Genomic DNA, 23,634 nt, shown 5'->3' with positions numbered 1-23,634 from the left:
CCCCCCCCAAAAAAAGAGAAGGGTGTCTAGGTGTCCTCCTTTTCCAGGACCTGCCCTCCCTTTCAGCCTCCTGTCTATCCAGGAGGGATTTCCAAACACCTGACTTTTAAGGTCCAAAACACACTGCAGGAATAATCCAGTTTGAGACCGCTTTTAAACTGCCCTGGCTCAATAGTGCTAGGGGATTCTGGGAGCTGTAGTTTTGTGAGACATTTAAGCCTTCTCTGTCAGAGGGAGAGAGAGAGAGAGCGCTAAGATGCCACAATGGACTACAGTTCCCAGGAGTCCCTAGGACTGAGCCAGGGCAGTTAAAGCAGTCTCAAACTGAATTGTTTCTGTAGTGTGTTTTGGGCCTAAGAAGAATAGGTTTATCTTTATCTATGAGTGTTTTGATCCTTTATTGGGTCATGTCTGTTTTTCTTTGGTGGAGCTTTGGCCTCCTTTGTGGTGAGGATGCATCTGCTAACTCTGCACAGTAGCCCAAAGGGAAGGAGCACTTTTTGCCTCAGGACTGTGTTAATTTGTTTTTTCTTTGGGAGCTCTTCCTTCTCCCTCCTCCACTATCGATTAATTTGGGGCCTTCTGTGCATGCTCAGGGTGGCCAAGTCTTCCCAGTTAACCCGTCTTTTGGAGGAGTTCATAATGCTATTTGCATGGCTTCTCAGGTGGCCTTTTGCTTCTTCTACTTGCCTTCCACTCCCCCCTATTAATAGCTTAAACAAGGTTGCAAGTTCAGTACCAGCAAGGGCTCAAGTTTGATTCAGGCTTGCATCCTTCCATAGAGTACTCAGTTTGTTGGTGCCAATTAACTTACACACATTGTAAACCACAAAGGGAGTGCTTAAGTGCACTGATAAGCGGTATAAAAATGTACTTACTATTGCTGTTGCCTTCCCCTCATTTCAGCCTATCCACATTGCAGAATTAATGGAGTTTAACACTGCTTTAATGGCCATGGCTCCATTGCATGGAATCCTGGGATGTGTAGTTTGCAGTGGCACAGAAGGCTAAATACAAAAACTAGACTTCCCAGGATTCCATAGCATTGAGCCATGAGAGCTAAAGTCGTGTCAAAGTAAATTCATCCTGCAGTGTGGATACACTGAAATTTGAGGTGTCTGTTAAATTTTCACACTGCATTACTTTTGCTTACTGCACTAATTACCCAGTGTAGATGCAGTCCATTTCAAACTACATGTTTATTTATTTATTTTGGGAATTTATATCCCACCTTTTTCCCAAAATGGGATTCATTCATTCTGCAGTACAGATGCAGCTGCTCTAATATCGCTTTTCTTCCCCTATGCCTTTGGGAGGGAGGGGGGCACTTGTTGTGTGGAGGAGCAGAGTCCTGGCTCTTGACTTGTGTGTCCACACACCATTCGTGAACCTTGAACCTCCGATTTTAGTGGAAAATCATTAAGGGGAGTGAATCTCCATCATTTGACCCCCCTCTCCATGTCTTCTTTAAGGGAAGATGGTTGCGTGAACCCCACTTTTAATTTTATATCAGTTATAGTTAAGCAAATTGGCTCCTTCCAGAAATTCTGGACTATATATATATATATACTCCATAATTCCTACCTGTTGGTCAGGCTGGCTTCAATTTAAATGTCTGTTTCTGCTGGCCAAGGATCAATGTGAAGAAAAGAAAGATGGAGGATGGTAGAGTGAACCCCACTTTTAATCTTATGTCAATTATAGTCGGGTTACAAACCGCCGCTTTGCGGCGCTTCCCCGCCGCCGCCGTTTGCTCCGCGCGGGAGCCGCAGCAGCCAAACCCGCGGCTCCCGCGCGGAGCAAAAAAGAAGCTCCATTTCGGAGCTTCTTCTTGCGGCGCACTGATGACGTCGCGAAGCGCCGCGACACGTTTGGACGCTATGCGTCCAGTACGTAAAGATGGCGGCGCCCATGTAGAAGGGGCGCCGCCATCTTGTACGTATAGGATACGTACTAGGGTTAGAGGGGTGCGGAAGCACCGCCCCTTCCTAACCCTAGTACGTATCCTATACGTACTATATGGCGGTTTGTATCCCGCCATAGTTAAACAAATTGGCTCCTTCCAGAGATACTGGAGAGAGAGAGAGAGAGAGTGAGAGCGAGAGCGAGAGTATTCTCCATAATTCCTGTCCATTGGTCAGGCTGGCTGGGTCATAAATGTCTGTGTGTCTTCTGACCTAGGATCTGCTAAAGAAAAGAAAGATGGATAATGGTATCTTGAAGCCTCCAGCTACAGAAGGCATCATTCTTGGCTTGTTTTTAAAAGATAGTTCCCCATCCCTTAAAATGAAGCAAGTGTGGCCTGCAGTGTGTGGAATAATAGGTTGAAACCCTCAAATCGTGTGTGGGAATGACTACTTCTGTCTTTATGTTTAGCCCTTGTTCTTTACATTCATTCTCTTGTGGTTTTTTCCTCACAGGAACAACTCTGTGGAGGCCTAAGCAGGCATTTTTCTGCAGCCACATTTTACCTGGACTCACTTTTGCTGAGCTTCCTCCTTTGCTGCTTGTGAGGTACCTGTCACTTGTAGCAGCAGAAGTTAACAGGTGAGTTTCTACTCTTCTCCTTCATCTCTCTGCTTTGAAGAGTTTCATCTTCTAGATTTTCACTATCAGTCTGTCCTTTCATACAGTCTCTCTAGGCTGTAAACCTGGTGGTCCTGAGTATAGCTGAGGGTACAACTATACTGTAGAAATAATGTAGTTGGACACCACTTTCAAGTGCTGTAGCTCCAACCTATGGAATCCTGGGATTGGTAGTTTTGCAAAGTCTTTAGCCTTCTCTGCCAAAGAGTGCTCATGAGTGACAAAACTACAAAGTCCATGATTCTATAGGATGGAGCCATGGCTGTTAATGTGGTATCAAACTGTGTTATTTCTACCATGTAGATTCACTCTGTGATGACTGTATGGATGCCATAAGTGGGAAGTGGTGATTGCAGAGCTTGAAATGTTACGTCTAAAAAGTAGGGGAGACATAGATTGTGTTGCTCACTGCTCTGGTCATTGGACATGCCATTAACATTCACAGTGCTGGCAACTCCCAGTGTCCCTGTGCTGACTCTTCTAATTTTTTTTATTAAACAAAATCACAGCTGTGCATGTCCTTTATGACTTTCTTTAGAGTGATCCAAGAAACCGCCTATTAATAGTACAATTTTCAGAGCAATTTCCTCGGAGCTTAACAACTAGGAGTATATCCACACTGTAGAATTAAAGCAGTTTGACACTACTTTAACTGCCATGACTCTGTCCTACAGAATCCTGGGATTTGTAGATTGATGAGGCACCAAGGCTCACTGGCAGATCAGGCTGAATACCTTACCAAACTACAAATCCCAGGATTCTGTAAAATAGAATCATGGCATGGCAATTAAAGGTCCAAAACCCACTGCAGAAATAATCCAGATTGAGATTGTTGGGATCTGTAAAATGCGACACTTGCACAGATGTCCTGCTGATGGGCTTCCTAGGTTGGCCTTAGCATGGACAGAAGGATTGACTAGATAGGCCTTGGCCAGATCTAGCGTGGCTCTTCTTATGCTTATGGTTCTTCTTAGCAACTACAGTGGTGACATTTTTTGATGAGTAGCCATTTTTGTTAGGCTCACCCTGCACAGGGAGAGGAGATGTACTGCTTCAGTCACAACCTCAATTCCAATTCATATCTTCCCCCACTACCACCACACACCATCCAACATGGCTGTCATCTTTAGGGCGGAAAAAAAATCCCACCAGTTTTAGTCCCAGTTACTGGATGGTCAATTCCTGCTTGAAAAATGCTCTAGAACCTTTAAAAATGTGGTATGGGCCCCAGCACATGCCAGTATGGCCAATATCCCCCTCAAGATTTGGGGGTACTATTGTCATTTGGGAGCAAGACAAAATCTCCCAAATTTTGGGAAGTCTTGAAAGACTGAGGGGAAAGGCCTCTGATTGTTGCACTTAACCTGCAATTTGCACGCCCCCCCCCCCCCCAATTGTAGATAATGTTGGGCTACAATTTCACTCCTGACCTTTGGCCATGCTGGGTGGAGTCCAACAACATCTGGAGGGCCATGGGTGTGGGCAGCATGCGAGTGTTGTGGAAAGCAGTTCGAAAAATATGAAGGCATCAAGGGAGAAGGTGTGGTATCTACAGCAGCTGGAGACCCTAGAGCAGCAGAAGATACTGGTACAAGAGAAACATAGCTAATACTTTGTATTTACTATATAGCACAGAGAATCTGAAAATCTTTGTTTGCTTTGTATAGATGCTTCAGAAACACAAGTGACATCTTCTGGATTATGAAAGCAAAAATCCTACAAGAAGCTTTTTTTCAAAAATCTATGCAATCATTTTGACTACAGTATCGTGAAACCCATTGGCCTGTTTTTACTTGCACTTGACTGAAGTACTCATCATGGAGCCTCTGTTGCCCAGAATGAAGTTCATGCAAGAGCTGAAAAGAATTGCCTTGTTGTATTTAGTTTTTATGTGTCTGGTGGTCTTAGTTTGCCCTGATCAAGACTACTACAATTTACTTGGAATATCTAAAGAAGCAACAAGCAGAGAAATAAGACAGGCTTTCAAAAAATTGGCATTAAAGTTGCACCCTGATAAGAATCAGGTAGGTCATCTTGTCATCAAAATGTGTTCCAGTGCTGAACTCTTTCGATTTCGGGGGGGGGGGGGGGGATAAAGTATCATGCTATAGTGATAGAGAAATTTAATGATTAACTGGTGTAATACCCTGTGTTTGTTTTGGCAACCATTTCTGATACTAGACATAGATCCTGAAAAGTGATGCTAAAGTGATTAAATAATGGGAGTTTCTAGGCCCTTTCCAATAAACGCTCAAATAGACCCCTTCCCCCAGGGTTGGAGCAGCTATCTGAATGAAGTGGAATGAGCTGTAGGACCCATGGGGAAATAGTGAGATTGCAGGCATTTGTCAAAGGCAAGGTCCATGAATGGGGATTCCACATGAGAGGATTCTTTTGCCTGGTTTTGAGTGATCCCCCATCCCACTGCCAGCCCCATTTAGAAGATTCCCACAATCATCAGGAGAGGCTTTTGGTATGATTGCCAGAGTGAGAGTGGAAAAGGCATTCACCTTCCACCCCAACCCCTTTTCTGGTACTTTGCAAGCCACAGACCTCATACATGATTATGAAATCAGCAAGGTTTGTTAGGCACATGTCTGAGAATTTCTAGAATTAATCTTGGAATGGAAGGCCTTTGGCTAAAATTTCATAGAATGCTACCATCTCAAAACAACTTCAAGACTGAATGGGTTAGGTTACAATATTCTGTTAACCTACCTCCTCTGGGATTTTTTTCTTCCAGAATGATCCAGAAGCACATGACAACTTTTTGAAGATAAACAGGGCTTATGAAGTATTAAAAGATGAAGATCTACGAAAGAAATATGATAAATATGGAGAGAAAGGTTTGGAGGATCATCATGAAGGAGGACGATATGAAAGCTGGCACTTCTATCGCTATGATTTTGGTAAGATACCATGCTTGTGAGTAGAGCAGGATTATTAATACATTCGTCCCTCCACATTTGGTGGGTTTAAGGGCACAGGACCCCCATGAATGGAAAAACCGCAAATAACAAAAACACTATATATTTACCTGAGGGAAGATCTCTCTAGAAATCTCTGGTTCCTCCAGTGCAACTCTGTGGTCAGCATCTGCCAGATGTTGACCATAGAATTGCTCTGGAGGAGTTACAAATGCCTAGTGAAGTGTTCTTTCTAGGAATCTCTAGGTTCTTCAAGTGCAACTTTTGGTTAAAGTTGACAATAGAGTTGCACTGGAGGACCTAGATATTCCTAGAGAAAACATATTAATAAAATTTGTGAATAATCAAATCCGCAAAAGTCAAAGTTGCAGATGTGGAAGGACGAGTGTGTACTGTTTTCTCTACCATGGCTTGTAAAACTTTAGTCATACATTCAGAAGGAAAATAGTAGCCACATGGTTAAAGGAGCCTTAATACTGGGTTGTGGCCATTGTAAATTAGCATGTGGTATGCATTTGACTCTTAATTATGTAGTTACAGAGGGCATCCTTTATTCCGTTATCTTCACTTGGTTTATGTTTGCATTGAATCTTTTTAATGAATTGCCTCTGGAACATTTTTAATTCTTCCTGTTTCCAGTTTGGGTAACTATAAATAGTTTCCTCCATTAAACTTTCTCTTTCATGCTTTAAGGTATGGCTGGTCAACTGGCAGCCCATATGTACTAGCAATCCTGCAAAATTATTTGAAGTTTATTTACAAGCCCTGACTTTCACAGAATCAGGAAGCCCTGTGTTCTGCAAGCTCCTGTTGAAATGCAAAGCTGGTCTGCTGTACTGCCTATGAAACAGGTGGCTTTGCCTCACAGGAGCTAGCTTTAGGAAAAGGAAGCCTCACTGAGTCAAATGCTGAGCTGTCAGAGCAAACTTATATGTGATGTAAGACACTGCCTTGCCTTGTACTGAGTTGAGCCTGCTTTATCTACTACAGTGACTGAGAACAGTGATGCTCCAGCTGTTTTGTGGGAACCTTTTTTTTTTTTTACTATATTATCCATAATCCTTTTCAACTGGCATGTTGGCAAGAGCTGATAGAAGTTGCAAATTAACAGTATCTGGAGAACCACAGCTGCTCACCCCTCCAGTGTTTCAGAGAAGGAGCTCATCCAATCCTGCCAGAGCTTCCAGGGACTTTAAGAGCAAAACCACATCTGTTGTGTCCCTTCCCCAAAGATTACTCTTCACATTTACTGAGCCTATGGCATTTCTCTGAACAAGACATCTAAACCTTTGTACACAGCGTGGTGGATATGGATTTGGACTGTATTTACATAGAAGAAATAATCCAGTTTGACACCACTTTAACTGCCATGGCTCAATGCTGTGGAATTCTGGGAACTGTTGTTTGTGGAAGCACCAGAGCTTTCTGACAGAGAAAGCTAAATGTCTCACTAAACTACAATTCCCAGAATTCCATAGCATTGAGCCATGGTAGTTAAAATGGTGTCAACCTGGATTATTACTGCTGTGTGGATGCTTTTACACTTAGACTCATTAAAGTTAGTTAGGTTGAATTAAATCTGGATCCAAACCTATGACTAGATAGAAAGGTAAGTTCCTAAATACTTCCTGTTGAAGGCAGGAAAAGTTCTGTAATCTGTCCTAGAATGTGATTGATCTTTCTCTTTAATTTTGTTGTTCTTAAATGTAGTAGTCATTTCCTCCCTTTATTGAAGTGTAGTGACTGATGTTTTTTATTATTATTCCTATGTTACTTAGTTGTGGGTTTTTAAAACAATGCTGGCTGATTATTTTCTTTGCCAGGTATCTATGATGACGATCCTGAAATCATAACACTGGATAGAGGGGAATTTGGTAAGTCATGGTAGTCAACGTGGTTTCCTAAGACTTGTAATTTATTCAAAGTGCATCATTGGTGCCACGTAATCTTTTCTTGAGATTATGAAATGTTACACAGATTGCAAAATGTCAACCAGAGAGAATAATGAATGTTAGTGTTCAAAGCGAATACCTTATTTATCTCCAGTGAATCATTTGACTACAGTATAAACATTAGGATGGTCATTGCTATTGCCTTGGTGGAAACTAGTGACACTTTAAAGAGGGGGAAAGGACATTTTAAAAACAAGCTTTTTAAAAAACTTTAATTCTGCAGCCTTGAATGTTTGCACTGACTGGTCACCTCACAGCAGAAATATTAGGCATCTAAATGAAGCACAGGAGTATTTTACCCATCCCCTAACTATTCTGTTCTTCTTAAGATATTTGAATTAGACGTTTTCTATAGAGATTGCACTCCTAGTTGGGAAGAAAAGGTTTGATTGTATAATTCTGTCCCAGTTCATAATTCCACATTAGTATTTTTAGGAAAAAGCAAATCTTAGCTCTCCTCCCAGAGAAACAGTTCACAGATAACTAAGTGCTGGCGTGTGTTTGCATTTCCTTTTTGTGTTTGCCATTGGTATTTACAGAGTGTAATATGTTTACCTTGCACGATAGCCACATGCCTGTGCATACACTATGATTTCTCCCAGAGCTGGCATTGGAGCCACTATTAGATTTTCCACTTCTTACAACGTCAGGATTTTATGGTCATCACCTGCAGCTTCTGATCTGGTATAAATAATAATGTTGCAACTGAAAGTAACTGGAAGTAACTATAATGTTGTAAAGTATTTACAACTGTATAACTTGCAAAAGGTTTACTTGGGTGGCTTTTCATTTATACCCTTATAATTTTATCATGCTCTTCTCTCAAAGGATCAGGCAACATACCTGTAACTCCTTCATTCTCAGTAAGAGCTCTTTGAAAGCAGCTTAGGTTTTTTTTGTTTTTTTTTTAAAGTAGTTTACCTAGGGCTGGGGAAAAAGAAAGAAGGAGAAAGCAACTGGTCCAAAGAGCTTTGTGGCTGTAAAAGTGGGTTTGAACTCAGGTCACTCAAGTCCAGGCCCAGCACTTTGACACCACACTGTCTCCCCCCATTTTTCTAAAATATGTATTAGTTGAGCTGTTAATGCTTCTCTCTTTAACTTTCTTCCCTCTGTCTTCCTTCTCCCCTCCCCCCAAAACTGAATATAGTATGTATTTGAAATAGTTGTTCTCATCCAAATGTGTGTGTGCTCATTCGCTCAGAGTAATGGCTAAATTGGCCTGATTGTGTGTAGGAGTTGGGATGTGGAATTGTTCTCTGTTGCTGAGCAACTAGAAACAGAGATGGTAGCCATCTCTTAAATACTGAGATCTCTGAATATATGCAGTGAAAGCTGTACGGAACCAGGATTGCCTCTACTCACAAATCCTACTTCATATTTTATTCCAACCCAAGCTTTTATTGCTCTTTCTCTTTCAAACAGTGGTGGGTGCACAGCCTGTGGACCTCAGAGCCTGAAGATACCCTCCTCTATAGCATTCAGGGGTGCCCTGACTCACAGAATTCCCTTCTGCTGATTTTCTGCCATTGTTTCACAGCTGTCTTGTTTCCTCACAGCCCATATCAGAGAGGAAAGAACAATCTCTTTCTTCTCTCTTGGAATAGAGAAGGATTGCCACTCTCTACCAGTTTTAGTAGCTCAGGAAGCAAAGGTCCATGAGCCCTGCAAGCATTGTTTTTGGACATCAAAGCTGAAAAAGCCGAGTTAGAGAAGGAAAACTGTCCTGTTGTTGTAAGACACTGAATGGTGTTGCCATACCTGAGCTGGTAACTGCAGACACATTCTTATGACAATAAGATGATAATTTACTAAACTCTAAATTCCACCTTTCCCAAATGTTCCATTTCCCACAGTGGCTGCCTAAGAACCATTCTGGACTCTCAAGTCAGATATAAATATAACCTTGTTTGTCACTTGTATTTCTGACTTACTGCCTTGCTACAGGGAAGTTCCTTTTACTGCCATGGACAGTGACCTGTTCAGTACTGCTTGCGTGCTTGTTTTTAAAGCAGAAACTAGCAAATGTCCTGATGTTGTGCGACTCCAGCTTCCATCAGCCCTAGTGGCCAGTTGTCAGGTGTGATGAAAGCAGATGTTGAACATCTGGAGTGCCACATATTCCACACCCCTGCAAACAGCACATCTTAAGGCAATTAATTCTAATAATTATTTGGACATTGTCAGAAGTTGTTAAGGAATCTAATAGTGGCATAGAGATGGTCTTAACAGTTGCTGCAAAATGCTGGGACTGCTCCTTTAGAGAAGATTGGTTGTAACTTTTTATCATTCTTTGGTTAGTTGAAGGGAGCTAGGATATCTTAATTTTGGCTCCAAGAAGCAATACTGTATAGCACTATCACATTGTCTTATGCAAAGGGAAATGCTACACATAAGAGTTTCGTGGTGTATGTAGCAGATCAGAGGGTGACCTTGTGGCATAGTTTAAGACATATACGGTAGTAGATCGCTCTTGTCAGTTCTGTTAGTAGTGCTAACTGACAATTTATTTATTTAAGCGATTTATTAAGCTATTTTTTTTACCCATCTGGGCTCCAAAGTGATGTGCAATTAAACTATAATTTTAAATTGAAACCAACTTTGAGGGCCAATTATAAAAACTAAAGACTAGACAACATAATGTAGCTTTGACCAGCCACTGGCATCTCAAGATGGGCCTGTTTGCCTGGTGAAAATGTGATCTGTAGATTATTTGCCCTCTATTTGAGAGCACACATCTCTTCAAGATTTGTTTGTATGGAAACACTCCTTTCTCGCACAAAACAGAGAACAAAATTGGGCCTTACTAGTGATTCAGCAGGTTACTGTGTCATCCAGTTCTGTGTGAGCTGATACTGGTGAACAGTAAAAATAGCAGCATAATCGTTATCCTTCTCTTTAAAATAGATGCTGCTGTTACCTCTGGAGAATTGTGGTTTATCAATTTCTATTCCCCTCGATGCTCACACTGCCATGACTTGGCACCAACGGTAGGTATAAGTTAGTCCCTGTGTGTCCACTACTGCATTTATACCTTATCTTTCTTTGGCATGAAGAGGGTCTCATGGGGACTGATAGAGGGGGGAAAGTGAAGACTGTTTATAGGTTGAGATAAGAGGGATGCATCATCCTTTTGCTTGGAGCAGTCAAAGTCTAGCTGTCCACTTCTGTGCCTGTTTAGCCCTAATGTCATGCTGTAGCAGAATTGCTGTGGGTTTATTGTTGCCAACAACATTTGTTCCATCATCTTTTATTTGCTCATGGCAGCTTGTGCAATGGTACGTGTTATTGAACAAAATGAAAAATGTGCAGGCCTAGCTTTGGGCAGGTTTGGACGTGGGGAGCTAGAAGTAGGGAGTTGGATCGAGGTAACCTCGACTTCCAAACAAGGCTGGTGCTGGAAAGGGCTGAATTCAATCACCGGTCCAGTCACCAAAGTCAGATCCTAAATACCAAACTACTGTACAATTACATTTTGCAAAATTAAGTTATATCCAGCAGTGTGTGACCCCCCTGATTCTTAGTCATTGCAATCAAATTACCTTCTACAAGCTCTGAAAGAAGCTGGAGCAGAGATTTCTGCTTTCTCTTGAGAACATGGGGACAGATTATTGGGTCATGCTGGGGTGATAAGAGTGTTGGGTGGGCCAGTATTTTCCTTTCACCAACCAACAAATATTAAGTTGGATTTTGGAGCACTGTGTTTAAAACGGGACAAAGTATTTAAAAATTCTGTATCATGGGTTTGCAAAAATAAGCCACGTTTTAGGTAAGAAAAAGTAACTTGTTTTTTTTTAATCTTAAGTGGAGAGAATTTGCTAAAGAAATGGATGGATTAATACGTATTGGAGCAGTCAACTGTGGTGATAACAGAATGCTCTGCCGAAGTAAAGGAATTAATAGCTACCCAAGCCTGTATGTTTTTAAAACTGGAATGGTAAGTAAATAGAAGCTCTTCCTAATCCTGCAACTACTTGGGGCTCCAGGATAGTAATCTAAGGAGTAACAGTGCATTTGGCAAGCTCTTGCAAGGGGGAGATTTTCCACCATTTATTTGAGACAGTGCAGATAGATAGCTTCGATGACTACCCATGAGACAAAGAACATGCAGTTTTAATGGCACAAGTGTGGCATAGGGAAATCATAGGGACAAGTATCTGGTGTAGAAATGGCAAGCCGAAATGCAGAGCTTCAGAGTGCTACTTTTTTTGGGGAAATTATGTCTCCCAGAATTCCCCAGTGAGATATGGATACTGGACATGCTGGTCAGGGGATTCTTGGAATTGTAGTCCAAAAGACCCTGTTTCCAGGCTTTGCTGGAATGGCAAGATTCTGTAGTCCTTTGGGGGCATTAACACTTGAATGGAGCAGAGAAGTGCATGGCAGTGTGCCACCATTGAACAGGAATGCCTGAAGGTACTTATGAGTAGAAACTTCCATACCACCAGAGATCTAGGTTTACCAGGGTTTCTTATCACATTGAGGCTTCTACATGAATTCAGGGATATGCAAGCGGAAGGCAATCTTAAATCTCCCTGCTCCCCTTAGACAAATCAAGGAGTGGGGACAGCATATACAACTCCATCCTCTATATATGCCATTGCTGTATTTGCTCAAGGAAATATTTGCTTCATGATAGCTAACATGAAAAGAGCTAGCCTTAGTGGGGCTAATTTGATTTTTTGGATTTTTTAAAGTGTGTTTCTGAAGAAGAGTGCTAAATAGATAATGGATAAGTTATTAAGATGAGATATTTATGGTTCAGGGTTATATTCCCAGATTTCTGAATTAAAAAATAAAGAAGTAGGAAGAGATAGCAGTTGACTAATACATGTAATCCAAGACCACTTTATAAACTTAAGATCTTTTCCCTTGTAGAATCCAGTGAAATACTACGGAGACAGGTCCAAAGAGAGTTTAATGAATTTTGCTATGCAGTTTGTCAAAAGTACAGTGACAGAGTTATGGGCAGGTAAATCTCATATTATTCTTCAGTTTGCAGATACAGTCAGCCCTCCCTGTCCTCAGAGTTTTTATCCACAAGTTCAAGCCTCAACAGCTTGAAAATATTTTTTAAATATATAAATTCCCAAACCTTGATTTTACCATTTTATGTAAGAGATACCATTTTAGTATGCCATTATGCTTAATGGGACTTGGGCGTCCTCAGTTTTTAGTCTGGGGGGGGGAGGTCCTGGAACCAAATCCCAGCAGATACCAAGGGTCCACTGTGTTATGAACTCTACAATTAAAGTGTAGAAGATAAGTAATTCACCCAAAATATGCCATATTCTTAATAGAAATGTAAAAAAGATAAAAGTGCTGTCAACATACAAAGCAAATAGTTTGTACTATGTAAAGTTTCTAAATAAGTCGATTATTTAGAAACCTGGTTGCCAATCCTGTAATCACTGTTTTGCTTTCTCTGTTTTAGGAAATTTTGTTAATGCTGTTGAGACTGCATTTGCTTCTGGGGTTGGCTGGTTAATTACCTTCTGTGCAGAACATGGAGGTAAATATATTTTACAGCAATTAACATTTAAGATAGAATTTTAATGACTGTGACATCCAAGTGTCAAGGTAAAGAAATTGACAGTGGAAAATAAACAGGAATATATTGTTACATTTCTGTTAGAAATGCCTGAAAGATAAGAGCTACTATATATATATTTTTAATGAATACACATAAAGGTTACTTGATGCCAGGAGACCATTAGTATTTGGTCTTTTGTGTGCAGATCTTTCCACACTGCCTGAAATTATTATTAACCACCAATTACCAATGCTGTTTCCCAGTGAGATACTGAAAACACACTATGCTCCACAACCGTGGAGGAAACAAGCAGGTTTGAGTGTTAGTGACAGCCAAGGAGAGTGAATCTAGAAAAAGATGGAGGCTGCTCCCAGGAGCAAGTATAAATAGAGAGGCAGAGGTGTGTGTTAGAGGAGTGTGTCATTTTACCCTGAAGGGTTAGCAGCTAGGGAAGACTGCTGCGAAGGGCAGCTTGAAAGGATTTAGTACCCAAGTTAGGGACCAAAAAAGTGTATTTGATAGTATCTTGTGAGATAAATATACTGTATACAGCGCACCCTTGCCTTATGTGGGGGACCCGTTCCAGACCCCCCATGTAAGGCAAATTCCACGAATGCTCAAGCCCCATTGAAAACAATGCCCTCAGGTGTGATGGAAGGTTGCTTATGTTGAAAGAACGTTCAAATGTTTAAATGCCAGTCCAGGTCAATTTTGTGCTTGGAATGGAGAGTGCTGTATTGTCCATTTTAAATTCCCCTGGTCTTTTTCTCTTTTCAAGTAAACTTCATGTCCCTCATTTCAAAAGAGAGATGTACAGATAATCAGTTTCCAGATTTTTCTAGTAATTGGTGTATCTGTATGACAAATATAGCTAATTGTGTTATGGGAATAGTTTAACTGTTTTTTATCAGATGTCTTTCATTTGTATGTTTTTGTATATGCATTTGTGGATTAATGTAAATTGTCTTTCTCTAGATTGTTTGACTTCTCGAACACGTCTTAAATTGGCTGGCATGTTGGTAAGCTTTATTTAAATTGATTAATGTTCCAAGAGAGGGCTTGATTTGGCCAAAGTTAAATGCTTCAAAAATCTTGCAGGCTTCAGAAACAGAAAACTAAACACATACTGAACTCTTCCACTGAAACTTGGAGGGGCTTAACTTTGGAATATGCCTGTTATTTTAACATCCTTTCTGAGGCATGTAAGCTATATAGTGATTCTGATCTCAAACCGGGAGTTTGTGAGAGAGAAAGAAAAAGACAAACACAGAAAGAGAGAGGGATGTACAGCTTTTGTAGAGGCTCTACTGTCTCAGTTTCTTTTCCTCAATTCACTTTTTCCCCCTGTTGCTTATTTTATACAGGAAGGCCTTGTTAATGTAGGCTGGATGGACTGTGCCACCCAGGGTGAGCTTTGTGATAATTTGGATATCTCATCTAGCACTACAGCATACTTCCCACCTGGAGCCACCTTAACTAATAAAGAAAAAGGAGGTGTTTTGGTATGAGTTGCTTTACTATTGGTTTTTGTATACATACATACCTGCTGGTGGTGGTGGTGATGGAGGAAGCAAAGGAAGAAATAACAATTATAAATATTTTTTCAGTATATTTGCTTTGTGTTCATTTGATTTATATTTAATTCCTGGTACTAAAAGAGAGATTAAATGATATGTGTTAGAAAACATCCATGCTCTTTAACTGTATCTGATTCCCCCATACCCTGGATACTGCCCAGTCCTGATCCAGAAAATTACATGCGGGAGCATGTGTTTTCTGTATCATCATATTATTTAAACATTCTTGTGCTTAGGTATCCTAAAGGTGCTACAAGCCACAACAGTTTGCCTTGCTTGCTTGCTTATTAATTAAACTGTTCCTGCCATTAGTCAATGTAGGTGAAATTCTTCTCAGGCAAAATAAAACAAAAAAATCCAATAAATGAGGTTGAATGATTACTAATCTAAAAGAGAGGGCACTAGGTAAATTTATTGCAGTTATCAACCATCTCTGAATTAGATAAAATGAATTTGTGCCCAGGAATTGACAGGAGGCATTCTTGTAAAAAATCAGATCCTTTGTTATAAATGAATTTAATCCAATTAAAGAGATAGATGAAATAGTTCGAGCAAGAGATATTCTTCTAGAAGAGTACTCTGTAATTTTAACTAGTAAAAGAAAATTTGAATGTATTTATTCTTTTTGGCTTTTTGAACCAAAAAAGAAAGGGCATGATTTTAATCAGTTTAGCAAATTTAAAACTCTTGGATTTCAGTTCTGAAGAGTAAGCACAAGCGGAAATCTAATCAAAGCCAGGGACAACTGAACAGTTTCAGTTCTGAGAATGCTTGTGTCCTAAACACTAGCCCCAAGTGGGCAACTATGGAGGGGTAGGATTCTTGACAGGATGCATGGCTGTTTCCAAAGCAAGTTACATCTGGTTCTGGAAATTGGGTGAAAAATGGTTGACTTTGGGGGAGGGTTATTGTTTTTGTAGGTTAAATGAGTACAAATTCTATTTTCCTGTGGGGGCTAGACTATGCTGGTGTTTTTAAGTGGCATTTTTTTTTAAAAAAAGGAGTTGTTTGACAGCCTCAGAGTTCCCTGGGGCCACAAACAGGCTTCCCAGAGCCACGTGTAGCACTTTCTGCATCCTGCAGTATGTATGTATGTATGTATGTATTTGCCTGTTCAGAGTTAGTGGGTTTTGTGGGTTTTATTGTTTTTATATTGTGTATCATATAAACTCTGTTGTTACCTGCCTCGATCCCCAAACGGAAGAGGCGGGATATAAATAAATATTTTATTATTATTATTTATTAGTACTCCTCTTTCTTTCCTTGGTTTTCTATGATGTGCTTATAAACATGTTTTTTCATCATAATGAAGAGATACATTTCTGACTTGTTGCTTTAGGTTTAAAAAAACAGAGAAAGCAGTATACTTAAGGACAGGGAGAAACCTGTAATACACTTACTCAAGCAATTATGAACATCATTTCAGCTACACATACTGAATGTAGCCTAAGAGGCCGTGCATTTTTGGGATAGGTGGCATACTGGTGGAGGCTCACCTGTGCTAGGACCACAGCAGCAGGATGACTTTTACATCCACTTTTTATTAAAGTTTGTCATTGCCATACTGTTGCACAATAATGTTCCAAATTGCAATGAGGATCTTCTTTGGCCAAAATGTAAAGTGAATTGGAAAAAGACTTTTATCTTTTCACCAGAGGTCAGCAACTGTCCTACCCTCATTCAGCAAATCTTGAGTGAACTTGGTTGGTTTGCCAGTTGACCAACTACCCTTGCTTTCTTGTCTTTCTAAAGCAGTTTGATCAGACTTAAGCAAGGAGGAGAAGCATACAGACGATAAGAGGTCTTTCATTGTATGCTGCCCTCCTACTCACGGTCATGTTAGTCACTACCTGGAGTGCTTTGCGGGATGTCAGAAGAATGCATGGGCTAGAAGAGGAAATAATCCTCCTTATTCTTGTCCTCCCTCCCCCAAATTTATTCCAGTTAGTATAGTGCAGTGGTGGAGAACCTTTTAGCGACCGAGTGCCCAAACTGCAACCCAAACCCCACTTCTTTATTGCAAAGTGCCACATCCTTCTGGATTTCTAATGACAAACTCTAGTGAAGTCTGTGTTGGGAAGATGGTGCGTGTGCCCAAAGAGAGGGCTCTGAGTGTCACCTCTGGCACGTGTGCCATAGGTTCGCCATCACTGGTATAGTGATTGCCTCTTGAAAGGCATTAGTGGCTGTTCAAATGTGTGCATGTTCCTTTAGTATAGATAAATTGCTGGCTCCGTTCTGGCTGTTTAGTTCTGGGAATTTTCATCCCCAAAGAAAACGTTCTATGTTTTGAAAGTGAGCATGTTACACAGTAGAATCAAATTCAAGCAATCATTTCTTTTTCTCCAGTTCCTGACCTCCTTAGATGCCAGAGAGATATATTTGGAAGTCATGCAACACCTTCCAGACTTCACAATGATCTCAGCATCTACCTTAAAGGTAAAATTCCAATCTTAATTGTGAAGCATATTTAATATTAATATTTCTGGGTTTTGTTTTTGGGTTTTTTTTTTTTTTGGGGGGGGGGGGGGGGATTAATAATAGGTTCTGGCCAAGCTTTTTTGCTGCAGTTAACCTGAAGGTTGTATTAAATTGTTCTTTGGATATTTTCTTCAGAGGGGTGGGGCTTAATTGGTAGTAATGGGTTTGTTTGTGTTGACCACTCATTAATAAGCACATGTCTTGTGGTTTTTTTCGCCCTCTATCATCATAAGGATCACCTGGCTCATCATCGATGGCTAATATTCTTTCAGTTTGGCCAGAATAGCAAGTCAGAAGCACATGATCTTAAAAAGCTAGGTTTTCTCCTTAAAGAAGAAAATATTCAGGTAAGTACAAGAGAGCTTCTCAAGATTGATGACCCTGGGCTGGCAGGGATGGGTTTAACTTGCCTGATTTGAAGTGTGAGCCACTTCTCCTGCCCCACAAAGAATGTCTCTTTGTAATTTGCCACCATGAAATCCTCCTCATTACAAAGTGTTTTTTCCTCTTTTCAGCTGCTTACAGTCTTTACTGAATCTGTACTTCCACTCTTGTCTCCAACATGCATCTCACTTCTTTGAATTTGGAATGCTGGAGGAAGTCCTAACTCAGATATCCTCTCTCATGTCAATACCCAGTAGCTACTGGAGAAGGGGCATAGCTCACTGATGGAGCACATACTTGGTATCCAGAAGATGCCATGTTTTGTCCCTGCCAATTCAAATGTGAAGCTAGGAAAGAATTTGGCCTGTGACCCAACAGTGCAGCTGTCCATGAGGCTAATCACTGTTTGGTTAGATGGAGCAAGTCTGATTCAATCTAAGGAATCTTCTAATGTTCTTATCTCTCCATTGTGAGCTTGGGGCTTATGCGTGTGTTAAGCTGTCATTATCTCGGGGACGGTAACTTCTTTCCCTTTTCCACCTTGGGCCAAGTCAAGAAGTATGAATGTGTCAGGTTTTTAAAGTGCTTCTTTGGGACATCACTTTGAAAAATGTTAAACTTGTATCATAAAATGATTATGAGCTCAAATTTCCTCTTCCATGAATTTTAATACTGTTCTTTGATATCTCCCTCTCCTGCAAAGTTGCATAATCTGTCTTTTCACTGCAGCCTATATTAATTTGCATGAGGCATATACTGTATTTCCGCCAGTACATGAAGTAAAATCAGAAAAACTAAAGTAGTGCAGTATTATCTCTTAAAGACATTGTTCTCGTGTCAAGGAATGGGATTCCCATGCCCATCCCATATTTGTAATTTCATTATCCAAGGATGGTAATGAACAAATTGATATTTTCCCACAGGTTGGCAGGTTTGACTGCCTTACTGCACCAAAGATGTGTAACGATCTATATGTTTATGAACCATGTGTGGTAGCCTTTAAAGGGAGGGGATTGGAAGACTATGAAATCCATCATGGTAAGCAACCTTTCCACAGAAAAGTTAGAATTTTAATGCTCTCATGGTGCCTATACATCCTTGCACACTGCACAATTATGACTCTGTGATTCCATTTTAGCTGCCATGACAGCATCCTATTTAAATCCTGGGATTGGTAGTTGAGGGAAGGGCATTTAGATCTCTCAGCCAGGGAGCTCCTCTGGTGCCTCTGACCAAACTACATATCCCAGGGTTCCACAGCATACAGCCACAGAAGTTAATCAAAGTGCTATAATTATGTAATGTGAAAGGACCCTTGGAAAGAGACTTTATTACTTGTATTGGCATGTAATAATCCCGCCTTGATCCACAGTGAGAGGCGGGAAATATAAATAAATCATATTATTATTATTATTATTATTATTATATAAAGTGAGCATCTTAGATTTGGATTTATTTTAAGCAGTTTGTTTTTCACAGCTTGAACCAATTTCACCAGTTGCCTTCCCCCTTTTTTACACTGTTGGATGTTCCCCTCTTTCCTTCATGTTTTCTGGACTCAGAATATTCCCCTATTTTTTCCATGAAAAGCACAGATTGTATCTGAATATTTTCAACTAAAAGCCTGTATGCAATTGAGGGAGGATTGTGACTTCCATTTTAAAGTACAGTACCAAATCATGTTTTACAGGCGGAGAATCATGCAAATTTGATCAGTCTTCCTTGTACATTGTTCTTCTGTTCTGTTGAAGAAATAATAGGTCTCTGTCCACACCAAAATATGCTTAATTTATTCATTTGTTTTCTGTCTGAAGGAAAGAAAATTCTACATGACATAGTGGCTTTTGCTAAGGAGAGTGTGAATTCTCATGTCATCACGCTTGGACCTCAAAACTTTCCTGGCAAAGAGAAGGAACCATGGCTTGTTGACTTCTTTGCACCTGTAACTATCAGAACATTGCTTATTTTCAGATATACATTTATACATCTATATATGCATGCTGACAGATAATTTCTTTAATGTAGTAGCCTTTTTGAAGACATTCTAGATTGGCAATATAAGTATGTGCTGATCTGTAGTATTTTCCAGAAAAATTTGTTTCTTTGGATTTCCGGGGGTGTCCTCCAAGAGAGTAGTTTTTTGAATCTGGTTTTTTTTTTATATTCAGCACTGAGCAATGTAATTATCTGTTCAGGAAGTTGCACTGAGGAACATAAAAAGCCAATATTCCACTGAAGGGCACATTTTCTCATGGATAATATGAATAGTTACAGGTTGCATCTCCCTTATCCTAAAATCTGAAATATTCCAAAACCCAAAACTTTTTTCATGGGTGGCTGAGATAGTGACTCCTTTGATTTCTGATGGTTCATTTTACACAAACTTTGTTTCATGCACAAAATTATTTAAAATACTGTATAAAATTACCTTCAGGCGATTTATTTATTTAGGTATTTATATCCCGCCCTTCAGCCCTAATGGCTCTGTGGATAAGGTATTTATGAAACAAATGAATTTTAAGTTTAGAGTTGGGTCCCATCTTCAAGAAATCTCATTATGTACAAATATTTGTACAGATTGTTAAACCTTTTATTTATTACAGGTGTTTCAAAATCCAAAAAAACTCTAAAACACCTCCAGTCCCAAGCCTTTTGAATAAGGGAATCTCAACCTGTATTAGTCTTCACAGACTTCATTTCTCTACTCCTGTTTCAGGGAGTAGAAAATTCATAGTTCGTGAAATATCCAGTGGTTAAAATATTATGAATAGCTTATTGTATTACCATACTTGGCTATACGTTGACCTCATGTATAAGTCAAAGGCAAGTTTTGGGGCCAAAATTATGGATTTTGTCATAGCCTGTGGGTAAGTAGAGGGTATAACTTGGAGGCACCTTCAGTGTGCGTATGTGTGTGCACAGCAACTGAGGCATTTTGCTTCAGTGTTTCAATTTTGCTTTCACTTTGCCTGCTGGTGGGAGAGGGATCCTGTTTGTCACCCAGGACTCTTTCTGCTTGGTGCAAGAGACAAATAAACTGCTCTGATGACGGCATGGGGAAATCTGAAAGAACTGCTATTACGTTACCATACTGACCTGTAAATAAGTCGACCTGGGATTTTGGGATCATTTTTGGGCATAAATTTTTAGATTTATAGATGAGTATATACGGTATATTAGGCAGGAAAGATCAAGTGGGGAGAAGAGATTGAGCTTGGGGTCTGGCTACCTAATGCATCCCAGCTGCTTTCAAGGAAGAATCCAATAGTGTGTAATACAGTATTTCCCCTGATCAGCTTTTCCAAAGAGAAAAGGTGGGCCATGAGGGATTGAACTGCGCATTTGAAGGGGTGTGTTACTCTCTTATGTTTATATGTCCCTCTCTCTTTTTTTATTAGTGGTGTCCTCCTTGTCGAGCTTTATTGCCAGAATTGAGGAAAGCATCAAAGCAGCTCTACAGTCAATTGAAATTTGGTACTCTAGACTGTACCATTCATGAAGGGATTTGCAACATGGTAAATTGCAAGTACAGTTATGTTTTCATGATATGGCTCTCTCTGTTCCATTTTAACCTCCCCCTTAAAAGTGATGGCCAGATTTTCTAAAGCAGTGACTGGTTCATATTCACAATCCTACATATTCACTGATCTGGAGAATATATAAACACTGTGAAAGTACCCCAGTCCTCACTTATGGGGCAACAGCTGTTGCAATCGATGAGGGTCTGTTCTTCTGTCAATCAGCAAGCAGTTGACTGATGTTCTCACTACTCTTGAATGAGCAATCTCTGGTGCAAGGAGGCATTACAACAGGAGTCAGTATAAAAGCACATAGCACTAACATTAATACTGTATATAGAATTTTTTTTTAAAAAAACTTAATTTTAAGGTGATTTTTTTAATGGTTTACCAAAATATTGGAAAATTGCAGCTGATAAGGGCCACACCTCAACAGGTCTTTTACATACTATTCTCAGCTGCAGCTTCCAGCTTCACCACTGACAAGGAGTTGGATAGCTCTCAGTACCTATTAATTGATTACACTAATTAAAAACTTAAGCCTTTTATTATAGGAAGAGGTTTTCTGTACAGCTTTCTGTGATGCTAACCTGGGACTAAATCCTATTAAACTTAGTTAGCTTCCTTTGAAGAAGATGTATGTTGTTCTAGGACATACAACTTCTACAGTGTTGCACACAAATGTTCATTAAGACTTCTTTGTACATTTGGCCCTCTACATTCGCAGGTTTCAGATTCATGGTTTCGACTATTTGCGACTTTGTAGCTGCTGCTTAACAAGGTCAACCTCTTCACCCTGCTTCCCAGCCAGCCAAAACCAACATTGTATATTCCCCCAGCTTTGCCAAACTTGCAAAGTTTGTAAAAAAGTAGGGAAGATATGGTGTTGCTTTTCTCTGGCCAGGAGGGAGGGGGAGGAGGAAGAGAGACTGTTGATCCTTTGGAGCCATAGCTGCTAACATCAGATTGAAAGTGGAAGCACTTTGGAAATCTGGGAGAGGATATGTGTTTCATGGTTGCAAAGAGAGTTATGGGTGGTGCTCTTAACAGGAGAGGACTCTTTATCAACCATGTTGTGGGGGTAACATATTCAAAGTTTTACCACCTCCAAATGTTGAGGGGAGACCATAGTTCTCTTGATTTTCCCAGTCATTTAGATAATAGGAGTTAGTTTTATTAGTTTAGAGGTTTCCTCTTTTTGAAATGAAACACCAAGATACTGAATGAAATGTCAAAAATCTACTGAAACTTGTAAGGCATCTTTGATATTTGTGAAGATGTTTTCATTTTGATATTTCACAGCACAACATTAGAGCTTACCCAACAACTGTGGTTTTCAATCAGTCCAACACTCATGAATATGAGGGACATCACTCTGCTGAACAGATCTTGGAGTTTATAGAGGTAACTGTAGCTCGTTGTTCTTGTAATTTTAAAGTCATATCCCATTGCTTTTCCAATTTGGGATTCAAGGTGGCTGACATAGCATTATATAACTTATATAATGTTGTAAATTCATTGTTGGCTCCCTGTAGTTCAGAATAAAGCTTCACAATCCCTGCTCATGCTACTCCCTATTTTAAAAAAATGTGGTAGGCAACTCAATGTTTTTACTGAATGTTTACTGTTTTTACTGGTTTTAATTATTATGATTGAATGATGGTTTTTAATGATGTATTGTACTGTTTTAATATGGGGGGATTGTTGTTGTTACAATTTGTATTTTACTATGTTGTAAACCGCCGTGATTGAAGGAACGGCTGTATATAAATAAAGTCTCATTCATTCATTCATAGAGGCTAGGACAAAACCCTCTGGGACCTTGAAGGGTTGAACTCCCTACTAGACATATATACTGCCGAAAAAAAAGCCTCAAAATCTGTGGGAGCCATGTAAAAACAGCTTCTCCCAGGCCTAAAAGGGTCTAAAGGGCACAAAATCCCAACAAAAAAAATACCTATGCTGCCTAGAGGTTTTTGGGAAGCAGAAAAATTGGAGGGAAATGTTTTGGACCCCTTGGTGGCCTGGACAGCCTCAAAAATGGGCTCGAGGTCCTCATGTTATTCTAGTTGAGTGTAACCAGTTAGATTCCAGTCACATTATGTTTTGGACAACCTCTTCACCCCACTTCTCACCTTTCCTCCCAGGTATACTGGCATAATTTCTTTCTTCATAAATACTTTTTCTTACATTTAATAAAAGTAAAATGGAAACAGTTTTATAAATCTACTTTATTAACTGAAGGATAAAAATCATTCTAATTAAACAATTATAATTTGCTTTCCTGTCTTATGAATGTTTTTCGTTTTCCTGGCTAACTCAAAAAGCCTAAAATCCTTGTACAAATTTGCCATATTCTATAATTGTTCATACTATTATCTTAAATCTTTGTATCTGGTTTGTTTCCCAGTGTTAACTATGGACACTTCTCTGTGCAACAATTGTCTTAAGCAAATTGCACATAATTTAAGTAATAGGTGGGCCAAGTTAAATCCTGGGCCTCATTCATCATCCTAGGTTTATGTGATCCTTGACCTCTCTAGGCCTCCAGACCACCTTTCTTTGGCCAAAAAATGGATGAATTACCTTTCTTTGAAGGCATTTCACCTTTTAAATAGGTTTCACATCTCACAGTGCTGTTCAACATTAAAAGCTTCAGCTTTCCAAAAGGAAAAGTGG

General features: G+C 39.9%; 1 protein-coding gene across 1 annotated transcript in view; it reads left to right on the top strand.

Annotated features, from left to right (window-relative positions):
- Positions 1-23,634, top strand: part of DNAJC10 (DnaJ heat shock protein family (Hsp40) member C10) — a 35,554-nt gene that overhangs the window by 1,668 nt on the left and 10,252 nt on the right. Inside the window, exons 2-17 of the mRNA XM_042446012.1 lie at positions 2,421-2,547; positions 4,254-4,610; positions 5,330-5,495; positions 7,337-7,387; positions 10,370-10,452; positions 11,268-11,399; positions 12,341-12,434; positions 12,897-12,974; positions 13,971-14,014; positions 14,360-14,497; positions 16,922-17,011; positions 17,287-17,400; positions 18,361-18,475; positions 19,252-19,379; positions 20,836-20,952; positions 22,258-22,359. Of these exons, the coding sequence (XP_042301946.1) occupies positions 4,404-4,610; positions 5,330-5,495; positions 7,337-7,387; positions 10,370-10,452; positions 11,268-11,399; positions 12,341-12,434; positions 12,897-12,974; positions 13,971-14,014; positions 14,360-14,497; positions 16,922-17,011; positions 17,287-17,400; positions 18,361-18,475; positions 19,252-19,379; positions 20,836-20,952; positions 22,258-22,359 (1,659 nt within the window). The 5' untranslated portion in view covers positions 2,421-2,547; positions 4,254-4,403. The remainder of the gene's footprint in view (positions 1-2,420; positions 2,548-4,253; positions 4,611-5,329; positions 5,496-7,336; positions 7,388-10,369; positions 10,453-11,267; positions 11,400-12,340; positions 12,435-12,896; positions 12,975-13,970; positions 14,015-14,359; positions 14,498-16,921; positions 17,012-17,286; positions 17,401-18,360; positions 18,476-19,251; positions 19,380-20,835; positions 20,953-22,257; positions 22,360-23,634) is intronic.

Source organism: Sceloporus undulatus, chromosome 1 (assembly GCF_019175285.1).
Source record: "Sceloporus undulatus isolate JIND9_A2432 ecotype Alabama chromosome 1, SceUnd_v1.1, whole genome shotgun sequence".
NCBI classification, from domain to species: Eukaryota; Metazoa; Chordata; class Lepidosauria; order Squamata; family Phrynosomatidae; genus Sceloporus; species Sceloporus undulatus.
Note: the sequence above shows the minus strand (reverse complement) of the source record. Positions and strands in the feature narration are given on the sequence as shown.